Source organism: Chrysochloris asiatica, unplaced genomic scaffold (genome assembly GCF_000296735.1).
Source record: "Chrysochloris asiatica unplaced genomic scaffold, ChrAsi1.0 scaffold00028, whole genome shotgun sequence".
Lineage (NCBI taxonomy): Eukaryota > Metazoa > Chordata > Mammalia > Afrosoricida > Chrysochloridae > Chrysochloris > Chrysochloris asiatica.
This window is the reverse complement of record NW_006408546.1, coordinates 2379408-2406950: the sequence shown is the minus strand read 5'-3', so window position 1 is coordinate 2406950 and position 27543 is coordinate 2379408. Positions and strand designations below refer to the sequence as shown.

The window sequence follows — 27543 nt, the reverse complement described above, 5'->3', positions numbered from 1 at the left end:
GTGGAACAGAAATACGAACCACAGGAAGGAAAAGGGATAATTGTTGCTGCAATCTCTGAGATGAAACAAAGTGTGTGATTTGTTGACTGTAAAACTGACGATCTTCTCTGAAAATCTTCACTAAATTCACAATTTTTTAAAAATTGCCAACTTTAACTTTCACCAACAGCAACAGCACTAAAAGTCCCCATGTCCCCTCACCTGCATTGAAAATTATAATTTAAAAAGTTCTCTGCTAAGTCAATAGGCCACAAAATATTTCTCAATATAACTTAGATATTCATATCTATTCATCTTTTTACTGCTCATTTGCATTTATGTGAGTGTGAAACATACATTCATGCCTTTTGCCTATTTTTCTAATGGCTAATTAGTATTTTTCTTTATTTATACCTAGAGTCCTGGTGTGGCATTGTGGGATAAAGCACTGGAGGCAAGGTCGGTTTGAACCACAAGGTCGGTAGTTCAAACTCAACAGCCACTTCTTAGATACTCTATACAGTGTTGCTACGAGTCGGAACCGACTCAACAGCACTTAACAACAACTGTCCATTGAGTTGATTCTGACTGATAATGACCCTACAGCACACAGTAGAAGTCCTCCTTAGGTTTTCTGAGACTGTTACTCCACACAGGAGCAGACAGTCAGTCTCCTCTTCTTCCTGGGGAGCAGTTGAGCTTTCGGTCTACAGCCTAACACTAACGATGTGCTACCAGAGCTCCTTTAATTGTTTATAAGAGTTCTTACTACAATAAGACTATTAACTATCTCAATCTGATATCACAAAGTATGTATAAACTAAGATTGTTAATCCAAATGAACTCTACCATTAAAATATATATAACTTTCAGAATGGATTCATGTAAAAAAAAAAAATAGCAACGTGCATACTGGTTAGGCTACTGTGGTAATGTTTAATAAACTCCTCCTCTTTTTCATCTTCAAATGGTTGTTTTGGTAAGAGAAGGCTGGTAACTTTCTTTTTAAAAAATGCATTCCATTAATATAAAATATTATTCTGGATATATATATATATTTGTGTGTTTTTTTTGACAATTTTACCACAGTAGTAATTTTGCTGTGGAAAATAAATTCCATCTTGCTGGATAGAGAAGACTCCTGGGAACCACCCACTGGCATCTTTATTCACATATGAGACCGGGTCAGCCAGTGAAAATCCTAAAAGACAAGATAAGGCAACATACATTCAGCTGAAAGTTCAGTGAACTAAGCAGGAAATAACCATCTCAAATTATGCTCTCACTGTTCCCTGCTTGCTCTAAAATCTCAAAATCCCATCGTAGCCACAAAAGTGGTAAAACTGTGGTCTTTTGGCTAGTACTTTTACCCAAAAACAAAAGGAGAAATAAAAAAACAATTGCTGTTGAGTGGCTTCTGATTCACAGTCACCCCAGATGTTACTGTGTACAGACTCCATACCATTTTCCAGGCTGTGAACTTTCAGAAGACTCTCTTCCAAGGCACCTGTGGATGGATGCTAACCCTCAGCCTTTTGGTTAGTAGCTAAGAGTTTAATCTTTGTGGCAACCTGCTACAAATTCATAGTGTACCTTACATCCTACACAATAACCTGAAAAGACTTTCAGGGAACTCACTCATTAGAAACTACAATTGGAAGAACCCGAAATACTCCACAAAGAGCGATGAAGACCCAAAGAGAGTCAAGCAGCCAGGTCAGCAAAGAGCCTGGATAGGAAGAGTTTCGCATAGATGCCTTTCTCTGGACTAATACTATCCTATGCATAGGCTACTAGAGAGACTCAGCCACTGCCCAGACTATAGCAGTGGTAGCAGCCAGCCGGCACTGTGAATCAACATGAATGGCAAACAGACAGACAGACAGACAGACAGACAGACAGACAGACAGACAGACAGTAATGGAAAATCAGTAGCCTGGAGAATTCTCAATTGATATTCAACTGAAGTGAACAGAAATAATGTTGAAATGGCAAACGCAAGGAAAAAAGGCTAATCTCATAAAAATGGATAAGAAATTATATTTCTCCAGTTGAGTCTCGACGGCACTTAACAACTAATACCCCAGCAAAGTTCATACAGAACTTGGGGTATAGAACATTAAAAGGTGAACTCCCTGGCAGAGGGGGGAATGAGAGCTCTTCTGGACCTAACATTGGTCTCAAGTGTTTGTTCAACACTTCTATCTGTTCAGAGTATGTGTTCATCAAGCTTTGAAGAGTGGCTCTGATTTCCCCAGAGGTCCGATGCCCAGATGCCATGAAGGAGGAATCCTGGGTTTCAGAACAAACATTCTAGTCACTGGAAAATTATAAATTAATAAAACAGCAGCAAATTTTAAAGCCTACCTATTGACTATCTGTTTGGCAGATACCAATTCAACAAAAAGAGTTTAAGAAAAAGGCAAACAAGCCCACAGAGGTAGACTAGATCCTGTAAGTTGTGAACTCTGCCTGCCTGCTTCCTCCGTATGAAGACCTCTGACGTTACATGACTGGCCTAGACTTTCTGTGTTCACATTCCAATCTACCACGCCTTTTGTCTATCTCTTCTCTCTGCTGTGAGGTAAATGCCAAAGCCTCTGATTGAATTTCATGGAATTATTATAGTCTATAAAATAAAAAAATGTATAGCTCACTGATTGTCCATCTGCCTGCCTGCCCATTTGTCCCCATCTGTCCACAGCAAATACATGTACAAAAAAAACAATACAGAAAGTACTTGAAAAAAAATTTTTCTAGAAAGAGTGGCTGGTAACTCAAGGTATAAGGATAGAGACAGACACATAAGAGAGGGCTGTAGCAGGGTCAGGAGCTGAGGAAAATCACTTTAAACCTGTATGGGAGTGGATCATGCAACACACTGTTGTTTATTTTACTGCCATAATCTTCACTGAGGTTTTGCTGTTGTTGTTGTTGTTAAGTGCCATCGAGTCGGTTCCAACCCATAGCAACCCTGTACAGGGTTTCCGAGGGTGTAAATCTTTACGGGAGTAGAAAGCCTCATCTTTCTCCCGCGGAGCGGCTGGTAGTTTCGAACCGCTGACCTTAAGGTTCGCAGCCCGATTCGTAACCACTACGCTATAGAGGTAAATAATTCTGAAGACAACCACAAGTAAATTGTCTTGTTACAAATAAGCCTACAACTCATTGGCTAACTCAATACATACTGGTTGAGGACACAAAGTACTGGGCTATGGACTATGTAAAGAGGTTTATAACCTGGCAAGGGAGCTAAGACGTGTACTAACTAATGAGTAGGTGTGAGGTAGATGGGAAGCACCCAAGAGAGGTCAGTGCTGTTGGGGAAGACCAGATGTCATACAGAGGACGGACAGCGGAGACTGGGGATGATTCAGAGGAGAAAACAGGCCTTGCCAAAGGTTGTATTAAAGGACAGGTAGCAGTTTCGTGAGCAAAGATTGGAAGAGGAGGGCAGTGTAGAGTGTGGAATGAATCTGAAGGAAGGCTAGGATATCAAGAAATAGCAGCAGCAGCAGAATTAGGACAGCCCTGGTAGCACAGTAGGTTAAGTATTAGACTGCTAACTGTAAGGTCTGCAGTTCAAACCCAGCAGCTGCTCCATGGGAGACAGATGAGGTTGTCTGCTCCCATAAGGATTTATGGTTTGGAAACACTATGGAGCTATTGCACTTTGTTCTATAGGGTCTCATGAGTCGAAATCAACTCAATGGCAGCAGGTTTGAATTTGGGTTGGTTTTAAAGAACAATTCTGGGCTTAACAAGGAGGAAGACAAGATTTAAACAACTTTTTTAAAAAACCTTTTGTGGCCTCTTAGAAAGGGTTTGAGTCAGTCATGACACTGCCGCATGGGAAGCATTGCGGAGCTGGCTGACAGCGGTCAACAGAGTATATGCGGACACGTACTGCTTCTCTGGCTGTGCCTTCTTAGGCCTGTGGCAGGCTCACCCTCCTGCTCTCCACTGGAATACCAGGGACTCTGAGCTCAGGCCTAGGCCCCTTCCTTCCTACTCTGCACTCTCACCATAAACGGTACACAGTCACATTTGTCATCCAGATTGAGGGGGTGCTCACATTTACACTACCTGCTCAGATCTTTCCTCTAAGCTGCAGATCCACATAGTCAATTAGCTCTCCACCTGAATACCTGAAAGGACACTCCAACCCAATATTGCCAAAATTAAATTCTTGAGCTTCTCTCCCAAACTCAGTTCTCTTCCAGAGAACGGTGTCACCTTACAGCTACGTGCATGAGTCAGGCTTCTGTGAGCTACATCTTAATGTCTCTCTCCCTTCCCATTTCCCATCTGTGCAGTGAAGAGACTGCTGCCCTGCGAAACGCCTACTTACGAGATTGGCCCTTGGCTGGCATCTAGGAATCTGTACTGGGAAGGTTACCATCATTCCCAGAACTGGTAGCACTGGCTTTGCTGGGCCTACACTGTTTGTACAGACAATATGACTTACGGTGAACACCTGCTTTTAAACTCGGGACAGAGTCTCTAACAAGCTTCCTTGGTTGCTGGCATATGCCATGTGTTTTGTCACAACTCATTGCTGGGGGAATTAGGCATGTCTTGGGTGACTTCATGGGAAGAAGACTCTGGAATCTTGTGCTTGGTTTTCCCCAGACATTGCCCTATACACCTTTTCCCTTTGATATTGCTTTTTGTATTTTCCCTGTAATAAAACCTAGTCATGAATATGACTATATATCCTGTGAATTCTTCTGGTGAATCATCAAATCTGGTGTGGTCTTAGGGAACACCAAAACACTGTTAATGCTGTTAAATACCCTCAAGTCAGTTGTGACTCATAGTGACCCTTTAAGGGGTTTCCAAGGAGCGGGTAGTGGGTCTGAACCACCAACCTTGTGGTTACAAGTTCAGCACTGATTCTACAGTGCCACACCACTCATAACAACCCTGTATACGATTTCCAAAGAGCGGCTGGTGGGTTTGAACTACCAGCCTTTCAGTTCAAACCTACCTTGTAGCGATTATCCTATAGTGTCACACCAGGACCTCTAGCCCCAGCATACTGTTACTGTTGTTGTTAAGTGCTGTGGAGTTAGTTCAGACTCATAGCTGCCCTATATAGAGTTTCCAAGGAGCGGGTGGTGGGCTTGAACTGCTCACCTTGTAGTTCACAGTCCAGTGCTGATGCTACAGCTCCACACCCCAACACACTAGCCACCATTTAATTCTGATCCTCACTTCCTAATATTTCAATTGATCCACTTCTGATCCACCACTGTCAGCTGATTTCCTGGATCTCTTATCTGAACCTGGGCAATAGCCTAGGAATTAATATTTAAGCAGCATCTCAGATGCCTTTCCAGTCTGTTCACATTGAGCCAGAGGGAGCTTTTCAAAAGGTAAGTCTACTATCATCTCCCTGAGCCCGCACTGCCCCCTGGCTGCCCACCCCTCTGAGGTGCTCCCTCAGCCCACCTCTCACCTCCCATACTGGCCTTCCTCTCAGGTCCTCACATGTGTGAGGCTCCCTCCTGGCACAGAGCCTGTGCACACCTGGTCCTTGCGGAATTCATCCCTACTCGTCCTTCAGATCTCAGTGTAAGCATCACTTCCTCTGAGAAGCCCTCCCCATGCACCTGATAGAATCCATTTCCTTTGTTGCCTGCTTACTTAGAACTGGGTTCCTTTCCTTCAGCACAATTCCATCACTGTGTTCAGCCCTGAGGTTACTGGACTGTCTGTCTCCCCTACCAGACTATAAACTCAAGGAAGGTGAGGGCTAGGCCTGGTTTTGCTCACCATGCTATTCTTAGTATCTAACATACACCTCGAAGTCCTGGTGTGGTGCTACAGGGCACTACACTAGATCGCAAGGTCAGCTGAATTGCAAGGTTGGTGGTTCAAACCCACCAGCTATATCTTGGAAACTCTACACAGGGTTTGAGTCAGAGCTGACTCAACAGTACTTAACAACAACAACCTAAACCTCAGCAAATAGTTAATAAACAAACAAATAAATTTAGCAGACTTTAGAACTAGTTTAATAAGAACTCCATAAATACCAAAGATTATTCTGTTTGCTAGATATCCTTTTTTGCAAGGGGGGAGGGATGCAGGGGGTATGCATGTCTTTAATTGCTTTCTATTTAGCAAATGCACTTACCTGGGCCTTCCGGGTGGCTTGTGGCTCAATCATGATGTTGATAAGAGAGGGCTTAGTTGTGTCTGCCAGACTCTGCCTCAGAGATTTTTGGAGTTCCTCTGGTGTTTGCACAAAATACCCTTTGCCCCCAAATGCAGTCATGACCTGCTCATAATGGGAGTTTGGCAGAAGACAAACTGGAGGGGCCCTGAAAAAGAAGTTAAAGGGTCAATAAAGTTTACTCTTACGGCCTTTAGTAATGTCATTCTCTAAAATAATCTGTGAAGATAAACGGAACTGAAAAACATACTACTATCTCTAACACTTAAAATAAGATCTAAGTATACTAAGCTTTCGATATACAGTTGGTCCACTATATATGTGAGTTTTGCATCTGCGACTCAACCAACCATGGATCAAAAATATTCAGGAAGGAAAAAAAAAACACAATTCCGCAGTCAAAGCAATCACATTTATATTATATTAGGTATAGTAAATATTCTATTGGTTCCAAATCATATCACCCCTGAATAGGGTTTCTGAGGAGTGACTGGTGTGGCTGAGCCACCGACCTTGCAGTTAGCAGTCCAGTGCTTATCATACAGTGCCACACCAGGACTCTATAAGTAATCTAGAAATGATTTAAAGGAAATGGGAAGATGTATGCACACCATATACAAATACTACACCATCTTATATAAGGACCTTAACACCCATAGATTTGGGTACTCATGGGGATTCTGAACCAATACCTTGGAGATACCAAAGGACAATTGTGCTTTTAAAAATTAATGTTTTATCATGTTTTTGATGAAAGTTTACCCAGCAAATTTGGTTCTCATTTAGCAATTTCTATGCATACCAGCCGCTCCATGGGAGAAAGATGAGGTTTTCTACTCCCGTAAAGATTTACACCCTCGGAAACCCTGTACAGGGTCACTATGGGTCGGAACCGACTCGATGGCACTTAAAAACAACAACAACAATGCATATCATTTAGCAACACTGGTTACACTTTCTACAATGTGTCAACATTCTCATTATTTCCATTCTGGTTGCTTCTTATTCATTACTCTAACTTATCTGCCCTCCAAACACCCACCGCTTCACCATCTCATCTTTGTTTTGGGGTAGATGTTGACTGGTCTCATAGTTTTTTTTGTTTCCTTTTATTTTGTTTTTAAGGAGGACAGTACTTACAGGTGCTGTTTGTTTTATGAGCTTTTTTTTTTGAAACTGAAAGGGGATCTCTAGGAGTGGTTTCAGTACCAGGTTTAAAGGATGTCTTGGAACCACAGTCCACCATCTGTCTGTCAGTTTGTCATACAGTGGTGGCTTATGTGTTACCGTGATGCTTGAAGTAATAACACAGGTACTTTAAATACCAGCAGGGTCACTCATGGTGGACAGGCTTCAGCTGAGTTCCAAATAGGTACACATGTGTATATACATACATATACCTTGCTATAAGCACATATGTATACATATGGACCAATGTAAGCACACAGAATTTTCTATTGATATTGCTGTTGTTAAGTGCCATCGAGTTAGTTCCAACTCATAGTGACCGTATATACAACAGAACAAAACACCGCCATCCTCACAACTGCTGCTATGTTTGAGCACATTGCTGCTGCCACTGTGCCAATCCATGTCATGTGGGGTTCTAGATGTTATAGCATCTACTAAAAACATCCCTTACTCTGTTGTTATTGTTAAGTGTCATCGAGTCAATTATGACTCATAACAACCTTTTATAGGCCTTCCAAGGAGTGGATGGTGGATCTGAACTGCTGACCTTGTGGTCCAGTGCTTATCCTACACACCAGGACTCTAGTATACTCTTAGTGTCATCATTTACCTTGATCAAGTTGTTCAGACTTAACCCACATTTAGTACTGCCTTTATCACCACCAAATATGACTATTTAGAAAGTGATTCCTCACTTTTCCCCTCCCATTCCTGTTAACTATCAAAGAATGCTGCTTTCTGTATGTGGACTGATTCTTTTCTTTTTATACAAGTGAGATCATCCTGGCCACCACTGCTGACCACTATGAACAGGATCACAACAGAAGGTCTGTAGTAGAGTGGGAGAAAAATGGGGAACAAAACTCAAAATTGTAAAGAGACCAGTCTTACTGATTGGCTGCAGGCTAGTGGAATCCCTGAGGCTATGGTAGGCACACTGTAAGCCTGGAACTGAACTCACCATCAACGCCCAGCCAAACAATAGGCAGGCCTATAAGGTGAACAGTAACACTAGAGAGGTACACACCCCTACAACAATCAACCATTTGAGATCAAAAGAGCAGCATTTGCCCAGGGATAAAGTTCAGAAGGCAGGGAGAGATAGGGAAGAAGGATGATTGGAAATGGTAAACATGGAAAGGTAATGAAAATTCACTGTAACATTGTGGGGATTTCAATCAATGTCATGAAGCAACATGTGTATGAATTGTTGAATGGAAAACCAATTTGCTCTATAAACTCACCCAAATAAAAAGTTTTTAAAGTAAACTTATATAATACTTGTCCTTTTGTGAATGACTTATTTCACTCAACATACTGTCCTCCAGATTTATCCACTTTATATTTTGAGAACACTTCCGTGTAGTTTATAGCTGTATTGTATTCCACTGTATGTATATATCACAATTTGTTTATCCATTTACTCACTGAAGGGGACTTAGGTTATTTCCATCTTTTTCACTGAATAACATTGTAATGAACATAGGTTTGCATGTGACTATCCATGTCACTGATATTAGATCTCTAGGGTACATATCTAGAATTGCTGAATCTATTTTTATTTCTAGTTTTTTGAGGAAGTGATTGTACCATTTTATAATCTCACCAGCAACAGATCAGGGTTCCAATATCTCCACAATTTTGTCAACATTTGTTATTTTCTGGATTTTAAAAAATTTTTTATCAGTGCCATTATTGTAGGAGTAAGTTGGTATCTCATTGCAGTTTTTATTTGCATCTCTCTAAGGAGTTCTGAGTTCTGGTGTGGCAGTGTGGGTTAATGTGCCAGACTGCAAAGCCATTTGAACTGCAAGACTGGCAGTTCAAGTTCACCAGCTGCTCCTTGGAAACCCTCTACAGGGTCGCTATAGGTCAGAACTGACTCACTGGCACTTCACAACAACAACATGGAGCTCTGGTAGCATAGTAGTTACAAATCGGGTTGCGAGCCACAAGGTAGGCAGTTTGAAACTACCAGCTGTTTTGTGGGAGAAAGATGAGGCTTTCTGCTCCCGTAAAGATTTACAGCCTCAGAAACCCTGCACAGGATCGCTATGAGTCGGAACCGACTCCATGGCACACAACAACAACAACAAATGACTAATGGGAGAGAACAGTGGTTCCGTCTGATAAGTATTGGACTGTGAACCACAGAGTTGGTGGTTCAAACCCACCAGCCACTTTGTAGGAAAAACATGAGGCTTTCTGCTCCTGCAGAGAATTAGTTTCAGAAACCCTATATGAGTCAGAACCAACTTAACAACAACAGCTAATGATCTTAAGCATCTTTTCATGTGTTGATTGGTTGCTTGAATGTTCTCTTTGATAAAGTGTCTGTTCATGTCCTTTGGTTGCTTTTAAATTGCATTGTCTGTCTTTCTCTTGTTCAGTTGTTGAAATTTTCTATATATTTTAGAGATTAGACTCTTCTCAGGTATGAGGGGATTTCAAAGTGTTTATGGAAAGTGGAATTAAAAGATAATGGAATTTAGCCTGAAACAGCTGGAGCAATACAAGATAAATCTTCAAAGAAAGATCAGCAGGAAAAATTCAAAACAAAAATGACAGTATGACTGCCTACTACAAGAACAAGCAAGTTGTTCACCAGGGAACCATCAAGGCAAGCAATCAAATCCCTTCAGGACAAACCTCCCTCCAAGACTGAAACTCAAAGGAAACACATGAGTAGACACGTAAGCTTGCTGGTGACCATGTTAGTCTACTGGTGAGTGGAAGAGGTGAAAAAGCAGCAATAAAGAAATGAACTGAGTTCAACCATGCTCTATAGACTCCCACTGACCTGGAGATGATAGAGAGAAGAGGAAGAGCTGGTTGGCCCAAAGTATGGTAAGACCTGGGGACTCCTGAGCCCATGGACAAGGACATAGCCACTGAGGACTAGAGCTGAAAGCGAAGCATCCAGCTGATATGAAGTGAGGAGAGATGCACAAGAACACCCAAACTTGCAGACAGTATTCATCTGACCTAGCCTCAATGGCTTGATAATCAGAACTCAACGAGAGAGAGAAAAAAAAAATTTTTTTTTTTTATAAAGGACACTAGTGTAAATTGCTACAATTTGATGAACTTGACCTATACTCATGGATGTAGTAACTCAAAATACCAACTGAGAGGGAAGGAATCTTCACATCAAGTAATCAATCCTATCCCTTCTGTGTACAGGGTAGATAGGGACGAGCAACTTAAGCACTGGCTACCTAAAATGAGAGGTGATAAAGGCATGAAGTGACTGGCTTACAAGTTTTCAAGAGGGAGTTTAGTTTAAGAGCATGCGGGGGCTGGGGGAGGTGGGGAAGGGAAGAATCCCCACTGAATAGTTTTCATCTTGTCTCAGTGGGTCTGGTGAAAAGAGATGGGGATAAGATTCCTATGATTCAACAGTGAGTAATTGTTATCATAACTAACTACGACTGTCACAACTATAAAGGTAGAAGTTTTTTAACAAAACTGGGGGAGTAGTTAATCTTATAGTACAGAAACAGAGGACCCTAGGACCATCAAGAGAGAAGAACACATGCAGAGTGCGGGACCCTATCCAGAGAAGCAGTGACACCAGAGATGGAGGCAGAGATGAGGACATGGAGAGAGGGAGCAGCTGAGGATCTGGACTCATGGAAAGAGAAGGACTGGGTGCTGAAAGCAGCCAGAAGTAAGGCTTGCAGAATGCACCCTTTGGATGTTTAAATTATTACATATTCCTGAGTGTCTCTGTGTACATCCTGCCCCCCTCCAAACACCGCCCCCCAAAAAAAAAACCAAAACATGGAATGGAACCAAATACTGTTGAATGATGATACACAGAGGAGATTGTAATCACTGCAATGAAATGATGGTGTAAAGCCGATATTCTCCCATGTAAACTATCACTCAGTTCACAATAAAAACTTAAAAAAAAAAAAGATAATGGAATTTTCCACTAACTTTTTGAAGCCCCCTTATATATTGTACCCAGAGATTTGTTGTTGTTGTTGTTGTTGTCATGTGCTATCGAGTCAGAACCGACTCATAGCAACCCCATGCACAGCAGAACAAAACAATGTCCAATCATGGGCCAACCTCACTACTGCTGCCACACTTGAGTCCATCAATGATGCCACCTGGCCAATCCATCTCATTAGGGGTCTTCCTCTTTTTCTCTGACCCTCCACCTTACAGAGCATGACATCCTTCTCCAGCGACTGTTCCCTCTGGACACTATGTCCAAATTATGAGAGACGAAGCTTAGCCATCCTGGCCTCCAAGGAGCACTCTGGCTGCACTTCTTCCAAAACGGATCTATTGGTTCTTTTGGCAGTCCATGGCACTTTCAGTATTCTCCTCCAACACCACAACTCAAAGGCATCAATTCTTCTATGATCTTCCTTATTCACTGTCCAGCTTTCGCATTCATATGAGGTTATTGAAAATACCATGGCTTGGGTCAGGCGCACCTTAGTCCTCAAGCTGACATCTCTGCTCTTCAATACTTTAAAAAGTTCCTGTGCAGCAGATTTGCCCAATGCAATACGTCGTCTGATCTCTTGATGGCTGCTTCTGCGAGTCTTGATAGTTGATCCAAGAAGAATGAAGTCCTTGACAACCTCAATCTTTTCTCCATTGATAAGAATCTTGTTTATTGGTCCAGTGGTGAGGATTTTTGTTTTCTTGACATTGAGATGCAATCCATATTGAAGGCTGTGTTCTTTGATCTTCATAAGTAAATGTTTCACTTTTAGCAAGCAAGGTTGTATCATTGGTATATCGCAGGTTGTTAATGAGTCTTCCTCCAATCCTGATGCCACATTTTTCTTCATAGAACCAAGCTTCTTGGATTATTTGCTCAGCACACAGGTTGAACAACTTGAACAGGTTGAACTACTTCCGAATTGCCAGTCACTGAAAACTCTATGAATAGCAGAGAAACACTGTCAGTTACAGGACTGGAAGGTGGGAAGGCACTCAGAATGCGACTGGGGAAAAAAATGCCTCCTCAAAGTAGAGTTGACCCAGAGATTTATTCCTCAGGATTTCTTTTTACTTTTTTGATAGTCTTTTCATAAACATAACTAACTTTTTGGAAGTCCCAGTTACTTATTTTGTCTGTGCATTTATAATTGTGACTAATAATCTATTTCTAAAGACAATTAGGTCCCATAGCTTTGTCCCTGTATTATTTTCCAGGAATTTTATAGTTTTAGCTTTAACAGTTAGGTCTTTGATAAATGTTTAGTTAGTTTTTATGTATGATGTGAGACATAGAACCCGTTTCATTTTTTTGCAAAAGGGTATCATTTTGCCAGTACTATTTGTTAGAGAGACTGGTTCATTCTCACTGAGCAGATTTTAACTCTTTGTTGAAAATCAGCTGCTCATCGATGGATGGATTTACTTTTGAGTTTCCAAATACTTCTTTAAGGTCCATCTATTACTGTCCAATAGAATGTTCTGTGATGTTGTAAGTGTTTTATATCTATGACCTGTTGCTACTGAGCACTTGAACTGTGGTTAGTAAAACTAAGAAATCTCTTGGCTACAAACCAAAAGCCTGGCAATTCAAATTCATCCAATGGCACTGAGGAAGAAAGGCCCAACAATTTGCTGTTGTTGTTGTTAAGTACTGCCAAGCCTGTTCCAAATCATTGTTGTTGTTGTTGTTATGTACCGTGGAGTCGGTTCCAATTCATAGCGACCCTGTATAGGGTTTCCGAGGCTGTAAATCTTTACGGGAGCAGAAAGCATCATCTTTCTCCCATGGAGCAGCTGGTAGTTTCGAACTGCTGACCTTAAGGTTCACAGCCCAATTCGTAACCACTACGCTACCAGATCTCCTTTTGTTCCAAATCATAGCAACCCTATTATATAGGGCTTCCAAGAAGACCCTAAGATGCTCTGGTAGAGTAGTAGTTACGAATCGGGCTGCTAACTGCAAGGTCAGCAGTTAGAAACTACCAGCTGTTCCGCAGGAGAAAGATGAAGCTTTCTGCTCCCATAAAGATTTACAGCCTCAGAAACCCTGTATAGGGTCGCTATGAGTCAGAACTGACTCCACGGCACATAACCACCAACCAACCACCAAGGAGACCCTGGTGCTTGTCCTACAGTGTCACACCAGGACATAACAAATTAGAGTCACTGAATCCCTATGAAGTACAGTTCAATCTGAAACGCATGAGGTCACCATGAGATGGAACCAACTGGATCACAACAGGTTTTGTTTTGGGCTTTAGTGGTTACCTTACGAGACAATGCAGTCCACATTACCGACTATTATAAATCTAAGCGAAGAAAAGAGACATGGTTACTGTAAAACAATAAATAACTTCAACTCCACTATATAGTTTGGGAATGAAGTCAATTAGGCATAAACAAACATACTGACATTCAAATTCCACTCACTCTTCCCCCAGACTAATACAAATTCACATTCCCTTCACACCACCTGGCCAGCTCTAACACTGTTTTAAGCTAGATCTGTCTTCAGGTGATCAGGATTTAGGTAAGTGATAAAAGGAAGACCTCTGGATCACAATTAACCGACAACACCCATGTTCTGACATGCTGCATTAATTCTGGGATCATTCTGCAATGAGGGCTGTAATGAACAAGGCTTAGCCCTCAGCCCCATTCATCTGAGTCTTCAGTAGTGCTGGATAATCATCAGAAACTATTTACTGAAACATGTATCCTGGATGGTTGTGCAAAGAGGAATCAAGTACACATGGGTCCTATCACTTGGAGGCGGTGACCATCGAACTGAACAATACTCATGCCACATAAACAAGTAGATTCACATAGAGTAGAATTTTAGAGAAAGATTAAAATAGATGTGAGAAAGTGCATCTAATGTTCTAGGTTACTCACACAGTAGCAGTTTCTCCAAAATTTAACATCTCCTTCCAAGTACCCGTATCAACACCTTGGTAAATTCCATTATTATTCACTACCAAGAGTATGATTGGCAGGTTGTGCCTAAAATTGAGAGCAAAGTACAAAGAAAATCATTCCTAATTATAAAGCAATTTCTTTTGAGTTTTAATTTTAACTTAAAAATGGGTATGTCTTTGACTTAGAGTCAAACTAAAGACCAGGAACTTGTTATCCTAATAAAGAATATTGAACCATTAACAGAAACATCATAAAGTGATAGAGTGACTGTAAGACTGGGGTTGGTAGATCTGAATTTTTGTCAGTTCTACCACTATTTAGTTAGGTACCTAGAGCAAGTCTCGAGTTACTCTGAATCTGGGTCTTTCTAGAACCAGAGGGTAATAAGAATATACCTTCCCTACTTATTAACCTCTGAACATCATCTCCAAGCCTATTTGAAATGCAACTTCTTATTAATTGAGCTTTTCTTAGACAACCAACATATGCTTGAGGCAGTGGGAGATGCACAAGACAAGCATTTCAAATGTGCTCTACCCTCAAACCACTTCACTCATAATTAGAAAAACATCATGTAATAATTTAATTAGAAAAAAGATAGTATTTAACAAATTACCAAACAGTGTGGTGAAGTCAGAAAAAGGTTTGATTAAACCTTATTAATGATCAACAAAAGAACATGAGTTATATTTCCTACAGATACATTTCTGAGACCAAGTGGTGAAAACAAAACTAAACTGCATACTGTCAAATCTCAGGATTTTGGCAGGGCTGGTTTGGAGTCCTGGATTTTGGTAACTGTTTGCTCTCTATGCTAAAAGGGAATCATTATTTCCGGGAAAGCTGGCTTCCCCACACATTATCTTCTGGCCAAGCAGTGAACTTGGATGTCAATACAGACACATACTTTCCCCCTGATCTTGAAAGCTTTATGTACCAAATGCTAAACGTCCCAAGCCATGATTCACTAAGTTTTACTAAGACCCCTGGCTAAGAACAGAATGGTTTTACTATAGTTAAATACAATCATGGGAAAACATTCCCCACGCTTCTAGAGTAGGATCTATAACCCAGAAACTTCCCCATGAATCCCCATAACATACTGTGAACAGTGCATATTCACTGAGAGCTCACCTTTACCTGGATGACCTCATTTGTTTCTCATAAGCATCCTCTAAGAAAAGAATATTCCTAGTCCTGTTTTAAAAGAAACTGATGCCTAGGTAAGTGACTTAACCAATCGCTTGGCTCTGACATGGTAGAGCCAGTATTTAAATCCAGGCCTCCTGACCCCAGAAGAGGCCCTGAACATGATGCCTTGAAGACAAAGACTCTGGGTTATTTCTATTTGTAATCTCAGGACACAGTTCAGTGCCTAGTTCATGGAGAACACTTGCTAACCTTTTAATAGGTGAGTGGGTTTTGTGTGTCATTTTTCATACTTGGGAAAATGAAAAAGCTCAAGGTCAAGATGATGTTTTACCTGCAGATGGTTTCCACTTCCATGCCAGAAAATCCAAACGCACTGTCTCCTTCCACACAGATGACCCGCTGACCTGGGTTCCTATCTTTCGCCACTATAGCAGCTGCAATGGCAAATCCCAAACCAACTCCCATCGTTCCAAAAGTTCCAGCATCAAGCCTATTTGGAAACAAAGGTATAAAGTGAAATATTCTGAGGCATGTTACAGAGAGTGGGGCTAGCACAAACTTTCCAGATGTGTTCACATGGTTCATGGGAAAATAAACTAGTCTTTCTTCAATACAAAATCATTAAAATGTGAAGAACAAACTTAGCAAAGGTAAGCAGAATGAGAGAAAAATAATCCCTGTGACTGCTTGGAAGACTGTAAAATATCCTAGGAACACTGGGAGCACACAGTCATATGACTGCTATGACATATCAAGCATTGTTGTTGCGAAGTGTCGTCGAGTTGGTTCTGACCCATAGTGACCCTATATACAGTTTCCGAGGAGCAGCTGGTGACCTTGACCACCGACTTTACAGTTCAAACTGACAAGCAGTCCAGCGCATTAACCCACAGCGCCACACCAAAACTCCTATACAGAGCATAACAACTACAAAATAGCAAGCATAAAGGCTACAAAATTGTATCTAAAACTCTTTGTACAAGCTATGCCCTTACACACTAAAAATACATACTTCTTAAATGTTTCATTAGCCTGCATTATTGTGTTTAACACATTAAAATTAAATACTAGGCTACAGTTTTCCTGTTTGGAAGCCTTGCCTGTGACGAGGAAGGTAGTTCTGAAGCACCGTGCGGCCAATGTCCATAGTGTTTGCTCCTTCGCTTACCAAAACACAGTCTCTGGGTAGTTGTTCTTGAACATGGTAGAATACTGTGTAATAGTTCATAGGTAGAGATCTTTTGGAAGCTAATTCCTAAAACAGAAGGAAATAAAACAGAAGAAAATAAAATATACTGAAATATAATGAAAATAACCAGTGTGAATACACTATTTTCAAACCTATCCGGCAAATGTTGTTGTGTGATGTAGACTCGTTCCGACCCATTGTGATCCTGAATAGGGTTTCTGAGGAGCAGCTGGTGAGCTTGAACTACTGACCTTGTGATTCAAACTGACTCTGCAGTCCAACACATTAACCCACAGTGCCACACCAGGACTCTATTTGGCAAACTACTAAGCAATAGTTAAAGGTACACCTCCCCTAAGAAGCTAACTGACCTGGGAATAGTCCTGACAAGCTAAGAAAAATGAGAAACCCTTTAGTAAAGACAGCTGAGAAACACTGAGCTAAATAAAACCAATCAATCTTATTTGAGCGCTCTCAGGAGAGCAATGTCTTAGAAAACCTGAAATTTTCAGTCCAGAAAATTTGATTTAAGATATGTCTATAAACTTTAAAATGACAGGATTTTAGAGAATAATCTGAAAATTTGCTTGTCCCCTTACCCCTCAGCCCCACCCGCATGTACTTGAGGGTAAAGGAAATGCAACGGGGCTTCAAAAAGTTTGTAGAAATTTTTCATTATCTTGTAAATCCCCTTGTATACGACACTCACTATGCCCAGTCCCTGGATGGAGGCCTACTGGCACTAGAGAAAGTCACATGGGGCATTAGTAACAATGCCCCCGGACCACTCAGCCCCAGTTTTGCCTCTACCTCAAGCTACTTTGGTCTGACATTATATCCAAGATAAATGAATGGCCCGCTGACATTCCTGTACCAGAAGCCAGTCCCTTTTCTGTTAAATTACAGTGATTCCTAGGGAAGAAAAGGGAGTCCTGGTGTGGTACTGCAGGATAATCACTGGGCAGATCACTCTAAGATTAGCGGTTCAAACCCATCAGCTGCTCCTCAGAAATACTATACAGAGTGTCACCATGAGTTGGAACTGATTAAATGGCACTTAACAGCAACAAGGAAAAGAGAAGCGATTAATAACGATACTATTCAGGAAATAGAAGTAAGGCTGGCTCATGACAGGAGAAAGTCAGTGATTAAAGTTCCAATATAAGACATGTACAGGTAAGGAGCTCTGGTAGCGTAGTGGTTACGAATCGGGCTGCGAACCTTAAGGTCAGCGGTTCGAAACTACCAGCCGCTCCGCGGGAGAAAGATGAGGCTTTCTACTCCCGTAAAGATTTACACCCTCGGAAACCCTGTACAGGGTCGCTATGGGTCGGACCCGACTCGATGGCACTTAACAACAACAACAACAACAGGTAAGTTGTACTATAATGCTTGTTTTAAAAATGTGGATTTGTTCATTGAGAAAGACTAGGTGAAAGCAAAATGCTGAATCAAGAAGGATAGAATACATAGAACAGAGAAAAAAATCAGAAACAACCTTTCTCATCATCGAAAAGAAAGCACTATCTATCTACATACTAAGATTTAAATACACTAAAATTTAAACAAAAAACATCCAATTCAGAAGTGATGCCTTTTACTGCTAGAGTTGGTGGCTTGATGATCTCAAATATTACTACAATTTCCAAAGCCTAAAGCTACCAGGTAAAGCCTAAAATACAAATTAGAAAGTAAAAGAATTTTTAGCAGTGATACAAAAGCTAATTGTAAAAAATCAATCTTCTATTTTAATGAAATAATATAAACAATTATCTCAAAGAACCTGTATCTTAAAACACAAAAATATACCTCAGTACTTAAGACAGTGACAGATTGCTTAATGTGATGTTTGGTTTTGACATCAAACTGAGGCCATATCTTCTACATCCAGAGTTAAAACTTTCCAGTTTACATAACCCACCTTCAGATACTCATTTCCACAAACAAACTGCAGGTCCTTTTCAAGGTTGTTGTTGTTGTTAAGTGCCAATGAGTTGGTTCTGACCCATAGTGACCCTGTGCAGGGTTTCCAAGGAGCTTTCTGCTTCCATAAAGATTCTAAGTCCCATATTACCTTGGATGCAGCTTCATTGCTCTTCATTTTTTCCCGAAGAGTTTTCCACCATGTGCTCTCTAGAGGATACTGCCATGGAGCTTTATCAAACTCTTCTAAAAGCTAAAAAAACAAACAAATGATTTTTACCTTTTTGAAAACAAACTTAAATAATATTAACATTGAAAAAAAATTTCTTCTTAAAGAAGACTTAAAATAATATTCTTTTTTTAAAAGCTTTTATTGTGAATTGAGTGAAAGTTTACAGGGCAGATCATCAGTTTTACATTCAATAAATCATATACTTGGTTTCATTACAATGATTATAATCACCTCCATGTACCATCAGTTAACAGTATTTCTCTCTATTCATTTTAGCTTTTTTTTTTTTTTTTTTAAACACTCAAGCATATATAATAATTTACACCACCAAAGGGCACTTCTGCAAGCTTGCCTTCTGGCCGCTACCTCTCAGTCCCTCTCTTTCCATGAATCTAGAGTCCTCAGCTGCTCCCTCTCTCCATGTCGCCATCTCTGTCTTCATCTCTGGTGTCACTGCTTCTCTGGATAAGGTCTCGCATTCTGCTTATGCTCTTTTCCCTTAAAATACTCTTCTTTTATCCTGTCCCTCACATCACTAGTACTGCTTGTTTTTCTCTTGGCAGCAAACAGCTGATAGAATATAAATGGGTAACATGGAAAGCTTTTGCCTGAACAAGCATGGATTTCCACTAGGTAGTAGGATTTCCACCAGACAGACTACACCTCACAGGCAGAGGTTCCTAAGTCCTCCTCAGTCTTTGACACTAGAAAAGTCCATTACTTCCACAGAACCCTTGCAGGAAGGTCAACATCCCCAGATTCCTATGACACAGAACAAATGTTCCAGAGTATTTTAATATGCAATTTGGAACTGCATGCTACTATTGTGTGATCTTGTTATAGACAGGTCGGCAGCTCAAATCCAGCAGTCACTCCTCAGAAACCCTATACAGGGTCACTATAAATCAAAACCAACTCAACGGCACTTAACAACTGTGTGATCATGTTTACTAATACTAATTTGCACTAGCCTAAATCATGTAATAATGTGACAATATTTTATTTCATGTAACAATGAAATGTGTAAATTATGTACAAATAATCAGAACCTAGACAAGTTTCCAATTACAGTTTGAAGAGAAAAAAGCTCTTTACTGTCTGGAGAAATGTTAAGTTATACTTTTCCAGGGCCTATGCCATTTCTTGGCTGTAAACTCAGTTCCTGTAATCTATATTATAATTTTTAAGACGTTGTTAAGTTGTTAAGTGCCATAGAATTGGTTCCGACCCATAGCGACCCTGCATAGGGTTTCCGAGGAGCAGCTGGTGACCTTGAACCGCCGATCTTGCAGTTCAGACCAACTTTGCAGACCAGCGCATTAACCTGCAGCGCCACATCAGGACTCCATTTTTAAAACAGCTGGATCATATTTAGTAAGTTACTGTTTCGCGTTCTGAATGACTAGAATTTCAAACATGTACCAGAAATGCTTAACTTAGTCATATACAAGTGGTTAGTACGAGGAGTTACAATCACTGAGTTCCAAAGTTACATTTAAGAATAGTTTTCCATCATAAATTTTACTTAAAATAGGATTAATAATCCTGTCACCAAGTGAATGAAGATGCAAGTATTTTCAAGAACTGTTCTTTAAAGACCATTCCTCATAAACTAAACCTCACGCAAAAGTGCTCACCTGTTTAGTTACAGCATTTATGTCTCCTAGCAAAGTAACAGCAGGCCTGACATTATTACCCAGCTCTTCTGCACAGATATCAACCTAAAAGAGAGACAAGACTGAAGAACAAGCCAGGCTTAGTCTGAAAAATCTTTAAGAAGTCAATTAAGGTAGGATAAATTAACCATGTGTCTATATATGATATGGACTTCTAGTGTGGACCTATAGGATCAGTACTAGACTGAGAACCACAAGGTCGGCAGTTCAATCCTACCAACTGCTCTGCGGAAACCCTATATAGGGTCGCTTTGAGTCAGAACTGACTTGACACTTACCAGCAACATATACAAGATAAAGAAAATTTAATATTTAAGAAAAGAAATAATTCACAGAACTTTATGAGCATCACAGAAAGTAGAGAGATCATTTTTCCTCATTCTAAAATCTACTTGTGATATTTTGTTGTCTACTTGTGATCAATTATAGCTTTAAATACATGCAATAACAAAGTTTTACTTAACTACATTTGGAATTCCTAACTAGAGCAGGAGTTCTCAAATTTGAGTATCATCAGAATCACCTGGTAAACTTGTTAAAGCCAGGAGTGCACCTGCACGAGCACTCCCTCAGAGTTTGTGACTCAGCATGTCTGGGGCGGGCTCTAGAAGTTGGCATTTCTACTAGGTTATCAGGTGATGCTGATACTGCTGCTCTGGGGACCACATTGGGTGAACCAGTCGTAGAGCGTGGCATGATTACTTCCCCATCATTCAGAAACTCCATTTCTGGAGGGCCTAGAACATCCAGGGCAAACGAAAATACCTTCTTAATCAGGAATAATTTAACCACTCAAAGGAAATGGACTTTACTCTGTAACCAAGGAGTAGCAGCATCCCTCAGGGTTATTTCAGGTCTTTCTTGCTTGTGGTTTTAGTTTTCAATAGCCCCAGGTGGGGAAAAAGACCATTAGAGGCAGACTTCTTAAGTAAAAGGTATCTGGGGAGATGAGAGCAACTAGAGTTGGATCATTAAATATAAAATGGGATGGGGCCAATTTGTTTAGGGCCAAGAGCTCTTCATGCTGTGTGGGCAGTACTTTCCATGACATTAGGAAACTGGACTATAAAGAGAGTCATAATAATACAAGAGTCATCAAAGAGGTCATGGTGGGTTCCAGTTCCTCTGTTTAATAACACAGGTAAATGCGGCACAGTTTAGAAATTTCCAACCAAAGGGACATTTGAGCATCTAAAAAAACTCAGTATTGAAGAACTGAGTATTCAGTGTTTCATTCTAACCTACCATCAAGGTTTCAAGCTGGTTCATTCTGGTTTAACCCCTGCCTGTACAGGGTCGCTATGGGTCGGACCCGACTCGATGGCACTTAACAACAACAACAACAACCATTGTACTTAAACCTCTGCTCTATTGTGGAATATCTTAAACTTGAAAAGACAAGAGCGTCAGGTTGGTGCCAGCACTTAGCATGCTTGGCTGTTAACAAAAGTTTGGTGGTTCAACTTTACCTAGACATTTCTTGGAAGAAAAACCTGGATATCAGTTTCTGAAATCAACCACTGAAAACCTTATTGAGCACAGTTCTACTGTAACACGCATAGTGGTGCCACGAGCAGGAGCTGACCCAAAGGGAATTGGCTTGTTGTTGTATTTTAATGGAGAAGAGGCAAATACTGCTTATTTCCCAAGCCATTTAAAACTTGATTTTGAAAGATTTTTTGAGTGGAAGTAAACGGACGTTTTATGCTTTAATGCTTGTTTCCCAAGCCATTTAAAACTTGACTTTGGAAAATTTTTTGAGTGGAAGTAAAAGGACATTTATGCTTCTTCAGTTTGAAAAGACAGCTTATTTGGTGTGGCGCTGCAGGTTAATGCAATGGACTGCAAAGTTGGTTTGAGCCTCCAGGTCAGCAGTTCAAGCTCACCAGCCACTCCTCAGGAACTCTATACAGGGTTGCTGTGAGTCAGAACCAACCTGACGGCACTTAAAAACAGCAATAACATAATTATTTTATACGATTTATAAAATTCTATTTTTGTAAAAAGAAAGATGGTTGTTTACAAAAGACAAGCAAACAGAGGAAGTGGCAATGTTTGGGACGAAGACTAGCGGATTATAGATAGCTCTGATTAAGTCTCTCCTCTCCAAGTACCTGGATAAACTTCACATCGGCTTGATACCGTGGAGGCAGTCCAAAATGCAAAATCCAATTTAATCTTGCACCAAATAACACAATCACATCAGCAAATTGCAAAGCCCTATTAAAAAATAAAATCTGATGTCACACAAAAAATATCTCTTGAGTGATTTAAAAATTAAAGTATTTTTAAAAGTTAAAATAAACAATTTGGAGTTTACATTAGACTTTGGAATTAGTTCTACAGTTAATGTGATCTCTGAAAGTAAAATTTCTAAGCCAACTTAATATAAAAATTAATGCAAGTCCACTGTGGATAGTCTAGAAAAATCAGAAAATGTACAAAGAAAAAAAAAAAAAATCAAATAGCCCAATACTGTCACCTTATTATTTGGAGTCCTACTATGGTACTGTAGGATAAAGTACTGGAATGCAAGGTCAGTGGTTAAAACACACAAGCCACTCTGATCAGAACCGACTTGGTGGCGCTTAACAACAAATCACCTTAACTGTTACTCATATCTTTGGAATATTTCCAGCTAGTCCATTTTCTATGTGGGTATATTTTTGCATAGCTGAGTTCATACATTGTAACATTGTCTCATGTACTTTTGCTTATCATACATGTTTTTATTTGTCATTAAATTCCTCTTACAACATTTTTAAAGGCTACAGATTATGTTGAACATATATGGAATGCTTTATGTAGTCTTTTCTCTATTATTGAATATTTCCTGTTATAAGTTCTGAGTTGCAAATCATTGAGCTTGAATTTTAATGCGGACTTCACATTGATTCTAAGAAGAAGGTATTTTTATAGCTATTGATTATATATTCTCAGCTTACTTACTGGAAATATACCACATATATTTCTACTAGTTTCTACCTACAGTTTTAATATTATATTGTTATTATGTGCCGTGGAGTCGGTTCTGACGCATAGTGACCTTCTACAGGGTTTCCGAGGCTGTAAATCTTTACGGGAGCAGAAAGCCTCATCTTTCTCCCATGGAACAACTGGTAGTTTCCAACTGCTGACCTTGAGATTCGCAGCCCAATTCGTAACCACTACGCTACCAAAGCTCCTTTAGGCTTTAAATATTCATTTTATCTTTTCTCAATAAAAATAACTTCTGATCTTTAATGATTCTTACTTTGAAATCCACAGTATCTGATGTTAACAGAGCCACCCTTGCTTTCTTTCATACATCTTTGCAGATTCTTATTTCTACGCAGTATTGTTTCATTTCAGATGTGGCTGTTGTGATGCATATGTTATTGTTATTAGGTGACAAGAGTTGGTTCCAACTCATAGTGAGCAACCTTACAAACAACAGCACAAAACATTGCCCAATCCTGAGCCATCTCACAACCATTGCTAAACTTGAACCCATTGTTGCTTGTCACCGTGCCAATCCATCTCGTTGGGGGTCTTCCTCTTTCTCGCTGACTGTCCACTTTAACCCATATAGTTGCTGTTATTATTAACACAATCTGAATGTCTCTGCTTTTACTCAAGAGAGTTTATTGTAATACTCACCGTAGGGTTTTGTCTTCTTGTTTTTCTGATTCTTGGCCATTTCCCTTTTTTATTATCCTTTACTATGTAGATCTGTCCTTTGTCAGTGACTTATGTTATTTTCCACAGAAATTCAGTTATCGTTTCAAACTGCTGTTGTTAAGTGCCATCAAGTCGATTCTGACCCATAGCGACCCTGTATAGTGTTTCTGCGGAGCAACTGGTGAGCTTGAAGCGCCAACCTTGCAGTACAAATGGCTTTGCAGTCTGGTGCATTAACCCAGAGCTCCACACCAAGGAATCTTCATTGACTTTTCTGATTCTAAGGTACCCAATTTAACAAACGGACTAAAACTGTAATTGGCAAGGTAGATTTGCATATGACGACACTTGGAGACCCTTGAGATTACTGATTCAGCTATCTTTTCCCCACTATTAATTCACTAGCAATATCTTCTAAAAATTTGGCCGGAATGAAGAAAAACTTCAGGCTAAAGTATACACACACAAGTTATAATCTGTTTACTATACAACGTATTCTAATATGAACAAAAAATAACAACATAATCTATTAAGATGACATGAAATAAGCAATAAAGATCAATCAGCAAACATTACCTTTTTAAAACACTCAAAATTAGTTTCAGCGTATGCATGAGAATATGAACATCACAAAACACATGGTGATGATTGGCTGTGACGATCGAAGGAGGGAATGGGAGCAGGAAACAGACACAGGGGACCACAAATCTGTAATCTTTTGTTTCTTAAAATCAAAGCAAGACCCTAAGGCAATTATGACAAGTGATAAAGGTGATAAAGTTGAGTAATGGTTACATTCATGCTCATTAAATCAGTTTCTCTTACTGTATACGTATTTAAAATATTTCACAGTAAAGAAATGTCAAAGAATTAAAAGAAAAAAAACTGAAAGTGTATATTCAAAGTCTGAAAAGAAAGACTTCTGTGCCATTCAAGATGGAGTAAGCACACTACAGCCTCTCTCCCATGGATTGCAACAAAGAATTCTGAACAAAACAGAAAAGGATTCTGCAACGAGAACAACAGGCAGGGACTGGGTGTCAAGGTTTGAAAAAGCAATCCACACAAAGGAGTGAGTTTCCAAGTGATTTCTCCCTCTTGTATCTCCTGGCTTTGATTCAGGGCAGTCCTAGTTACAGAACTTCAGGCAGCAAAAATTCGAGAAAAACTCTTGTTTCTCGGACCACACGTTACAAAAAGAGGTTCCTACAAGCTGAAAAGTACTGTGTGGGGGAAGATGGTTAATCTTCTTTTATCTCTTCCAGTTCTGTCCTAGGGTAGTCTCAGTATAAGAGAGTTACATTATATAGTGACTTCCAGGTTGCTAAAATCCCCAAAGAAACCCCACCTATCAGGTCTGAAAACCAGGAAAGGGATTCCTAGGACTCAAAGAGAAGGTGTGGGATCCCAGAGAGGAGAGAAAAAGAACCCCAAATATTGGGTGTGACCCTGCATACATCTGGGGTTCACCAGTGAGCTAGGCATGTGTGGAACAGACTCAAAAAAGCACAGTCAAGGCTCTGATAGCTGGAATTAGACTGGAACTACCGCCCATGCCAGTTAAGACAAAACCTGCAGTCTAAACCTAACCACGCTGATTACTTGGTTGATAGGCTCAACAAACGCCTCCACCCACCTGCCATCCCACCTCCACTGAAACACAGGAACACAAACACATAAAAATATTTTACTGGTGATTTTAACAGGGTCTAGAATCTCACAACATAGTATTCAAAGTATCCAGGATGCAACCTAAAACATTAGAAATCAGAACAAAGTGATCAATTCGCAAAACTACCATATGGTAACTCAAAAACAATACAGATGTTGGAGTTAGTTAACAAAGGCTTTAAGTAGCCATTATAACTATATTCCATAAGGAAAAAAAAAAAAAAAAGTACCCTTGAAATATGTGGAAAAAAACAGAAGTTCTCAGTAGAGAAACTATAAAGAGAGAAAAGATGGGGAAAATGAACAGATTCAAGAAAATCAGAAAATTCTAAATGGGATAAAGAATAAACTGGAAAGAAAATCACATCCAAACTGATCATTATCAAACCCCTGAAAAACAAAGACAGAGAAGTCAGAAAACAGTGACACATTCATGTAGAGGAACCATTATTATACACAATACAAATTGTGTATTTCTCAATTGAAACAATGAAGGCCAGAAGAGAGTGGAACTACATCTTTAAAGTGCGGAAAAGTCAAAGAAGAAACAAGTGAGTTTCAATTTGTCTCCTGATCTTTTCTTCACATGAATCTTTTAAACTTCTCTCTAGATGCATTAATGTCAGAAAATAAATTAGCCAAAAATCTGCCAAACCATAATATTTAAAATCAGGAAGGCCACTCACCTGGATCTGGCGGCACTGACACAGTTTGGATGGTTGTCAGGGACAACACCCTTGCCCATGGGGGTAGGCAAAAATGGCAATTTACATTGCTCAACCAGTTTCCTGAGACTTGCCTCTGCACGGGCATAAGCTGCACCTACAAGGAATGCAAACGTGGTGGACAATTCAGTTAGGCTCCAAGCACGGTGACACTCCTAGTGGTTCATGTAAAGTTGCTTTTCATTGTTGTTGTTATCTTCCAGAGAGTCGGTTCCGACTCATCGCAACCTTGTATAGGATTTCCAAGAAGCGACTGGAGAGTTTGAACTGCCGACCTTGCAGTTCAAACTGACCTTGCAGTCCAGTGCTTTATTCCACTCCTTCTGCTTACATAGGATTTAAACCCCAAACAAACTGTGGTTATAGTTTGATCTTTAGTATTTTTAAATGTTTTTAAGAGCAATGGTTTTAATTTCCTGCCCATTAATATTCCCAATTATTCTGAAGGATGTCTATCCAAAATGGAAGGCTCACTTTACATCTCTTGCTACTCTCACTTACCCATTCTATGGTGCCACTGAAGTACTACTCACAATTCCCAGAACACACTACCTTTATTGTGGGGGAGTCCTGGGGTGACGCTGTAGGTTAGTGCGCTGGACTGCAAAGTAGGTTTCATCCGCAAGGTTGATGGTTCAAACTCACTAGCTGCTCCTTAGAAACCCTATACAGGGTCTCTATGGGTTGGAACTGACTCTATAGCACTTAACAACAACAACAACAACAACAGGCAGGCACAGAGGAACTGTGCCCTGACAGGGAGTCTCTCTCTATGCTCATACATGACTCCCCACTACCAGCAAACTTGGACTGCACAAACTTTCCTGATCTAGGCATGAAAATTCTAACATGAGGCATAAGTTTCTAAACTTCTGCAGATTCTTCTCACCCCATCCCACTTAGTTCAACAATCCTGTGATTCGAGCAGGATTAACCTGAGTGGGACAGATATTGGTTCTTACAGACGTGTGCCTATAAAATAACCATAGTTAAGTCTCAGTGATACTAAAGAAAAATTATTATTTTAAAATAGGGATGACTCCATTTCTTATATCAAGACCGTTGTTGTTGTTAAGTGC

At 40.1% G+C, this 27543-nt stretch overlaps 1 protein-coding gene across 4 annotated transcripts in view; it reads right to left on the bottom strand.

The window, feature by feature from the left end:
- Positions 1-1047: 1047 nt before the first annotated feature.
- The window catches only part of HACL1 (2-hydroxyacyl-CoA lyase 1), a 56193-nt gene continuing 29697 nt past the window's right edge, over positions 1048-27543 (bottom strand). For 3 of the 4 annotated variants that reach the window (XM_006840009.1, XM_006840010.1, XM_006840012.1), the window contains 9 exons: positions 26426-26561; positions 22523-22628; positions 20370-20453; positions 18652-18753; positions 16489-16643; positions 15720-15878; positions 14213-14320; positions 6122-6308; positions 1048-1180 (listed from right to left, as the gene is read on the bottom strand). In XM_006840009.1, coding sequence (XP_006840072.1) covers positions 1148-1180; positions 6122-6308; positions 14213-14320; positions 15720-15878; positions 16489-16643; positions 18652-18753; positions 20370-20453; positions 22523-22628; positions 26426-26561 — 1070 coding nt within the window. In that variant the 3' untranslated portion in view covers positions 1048-1147. The remainder of the gene's footprint in view (positions 1181-6121; positions 6309-14212; positions 14321-15719; positions 15879-16488; positions 16644-18651; positions 18754-20369; positions 20454-22522; positions 22629-26425; positions 26562-27543) is intronic. The other variant, XM_006840011.1, reaches the window with a different exon arrangement.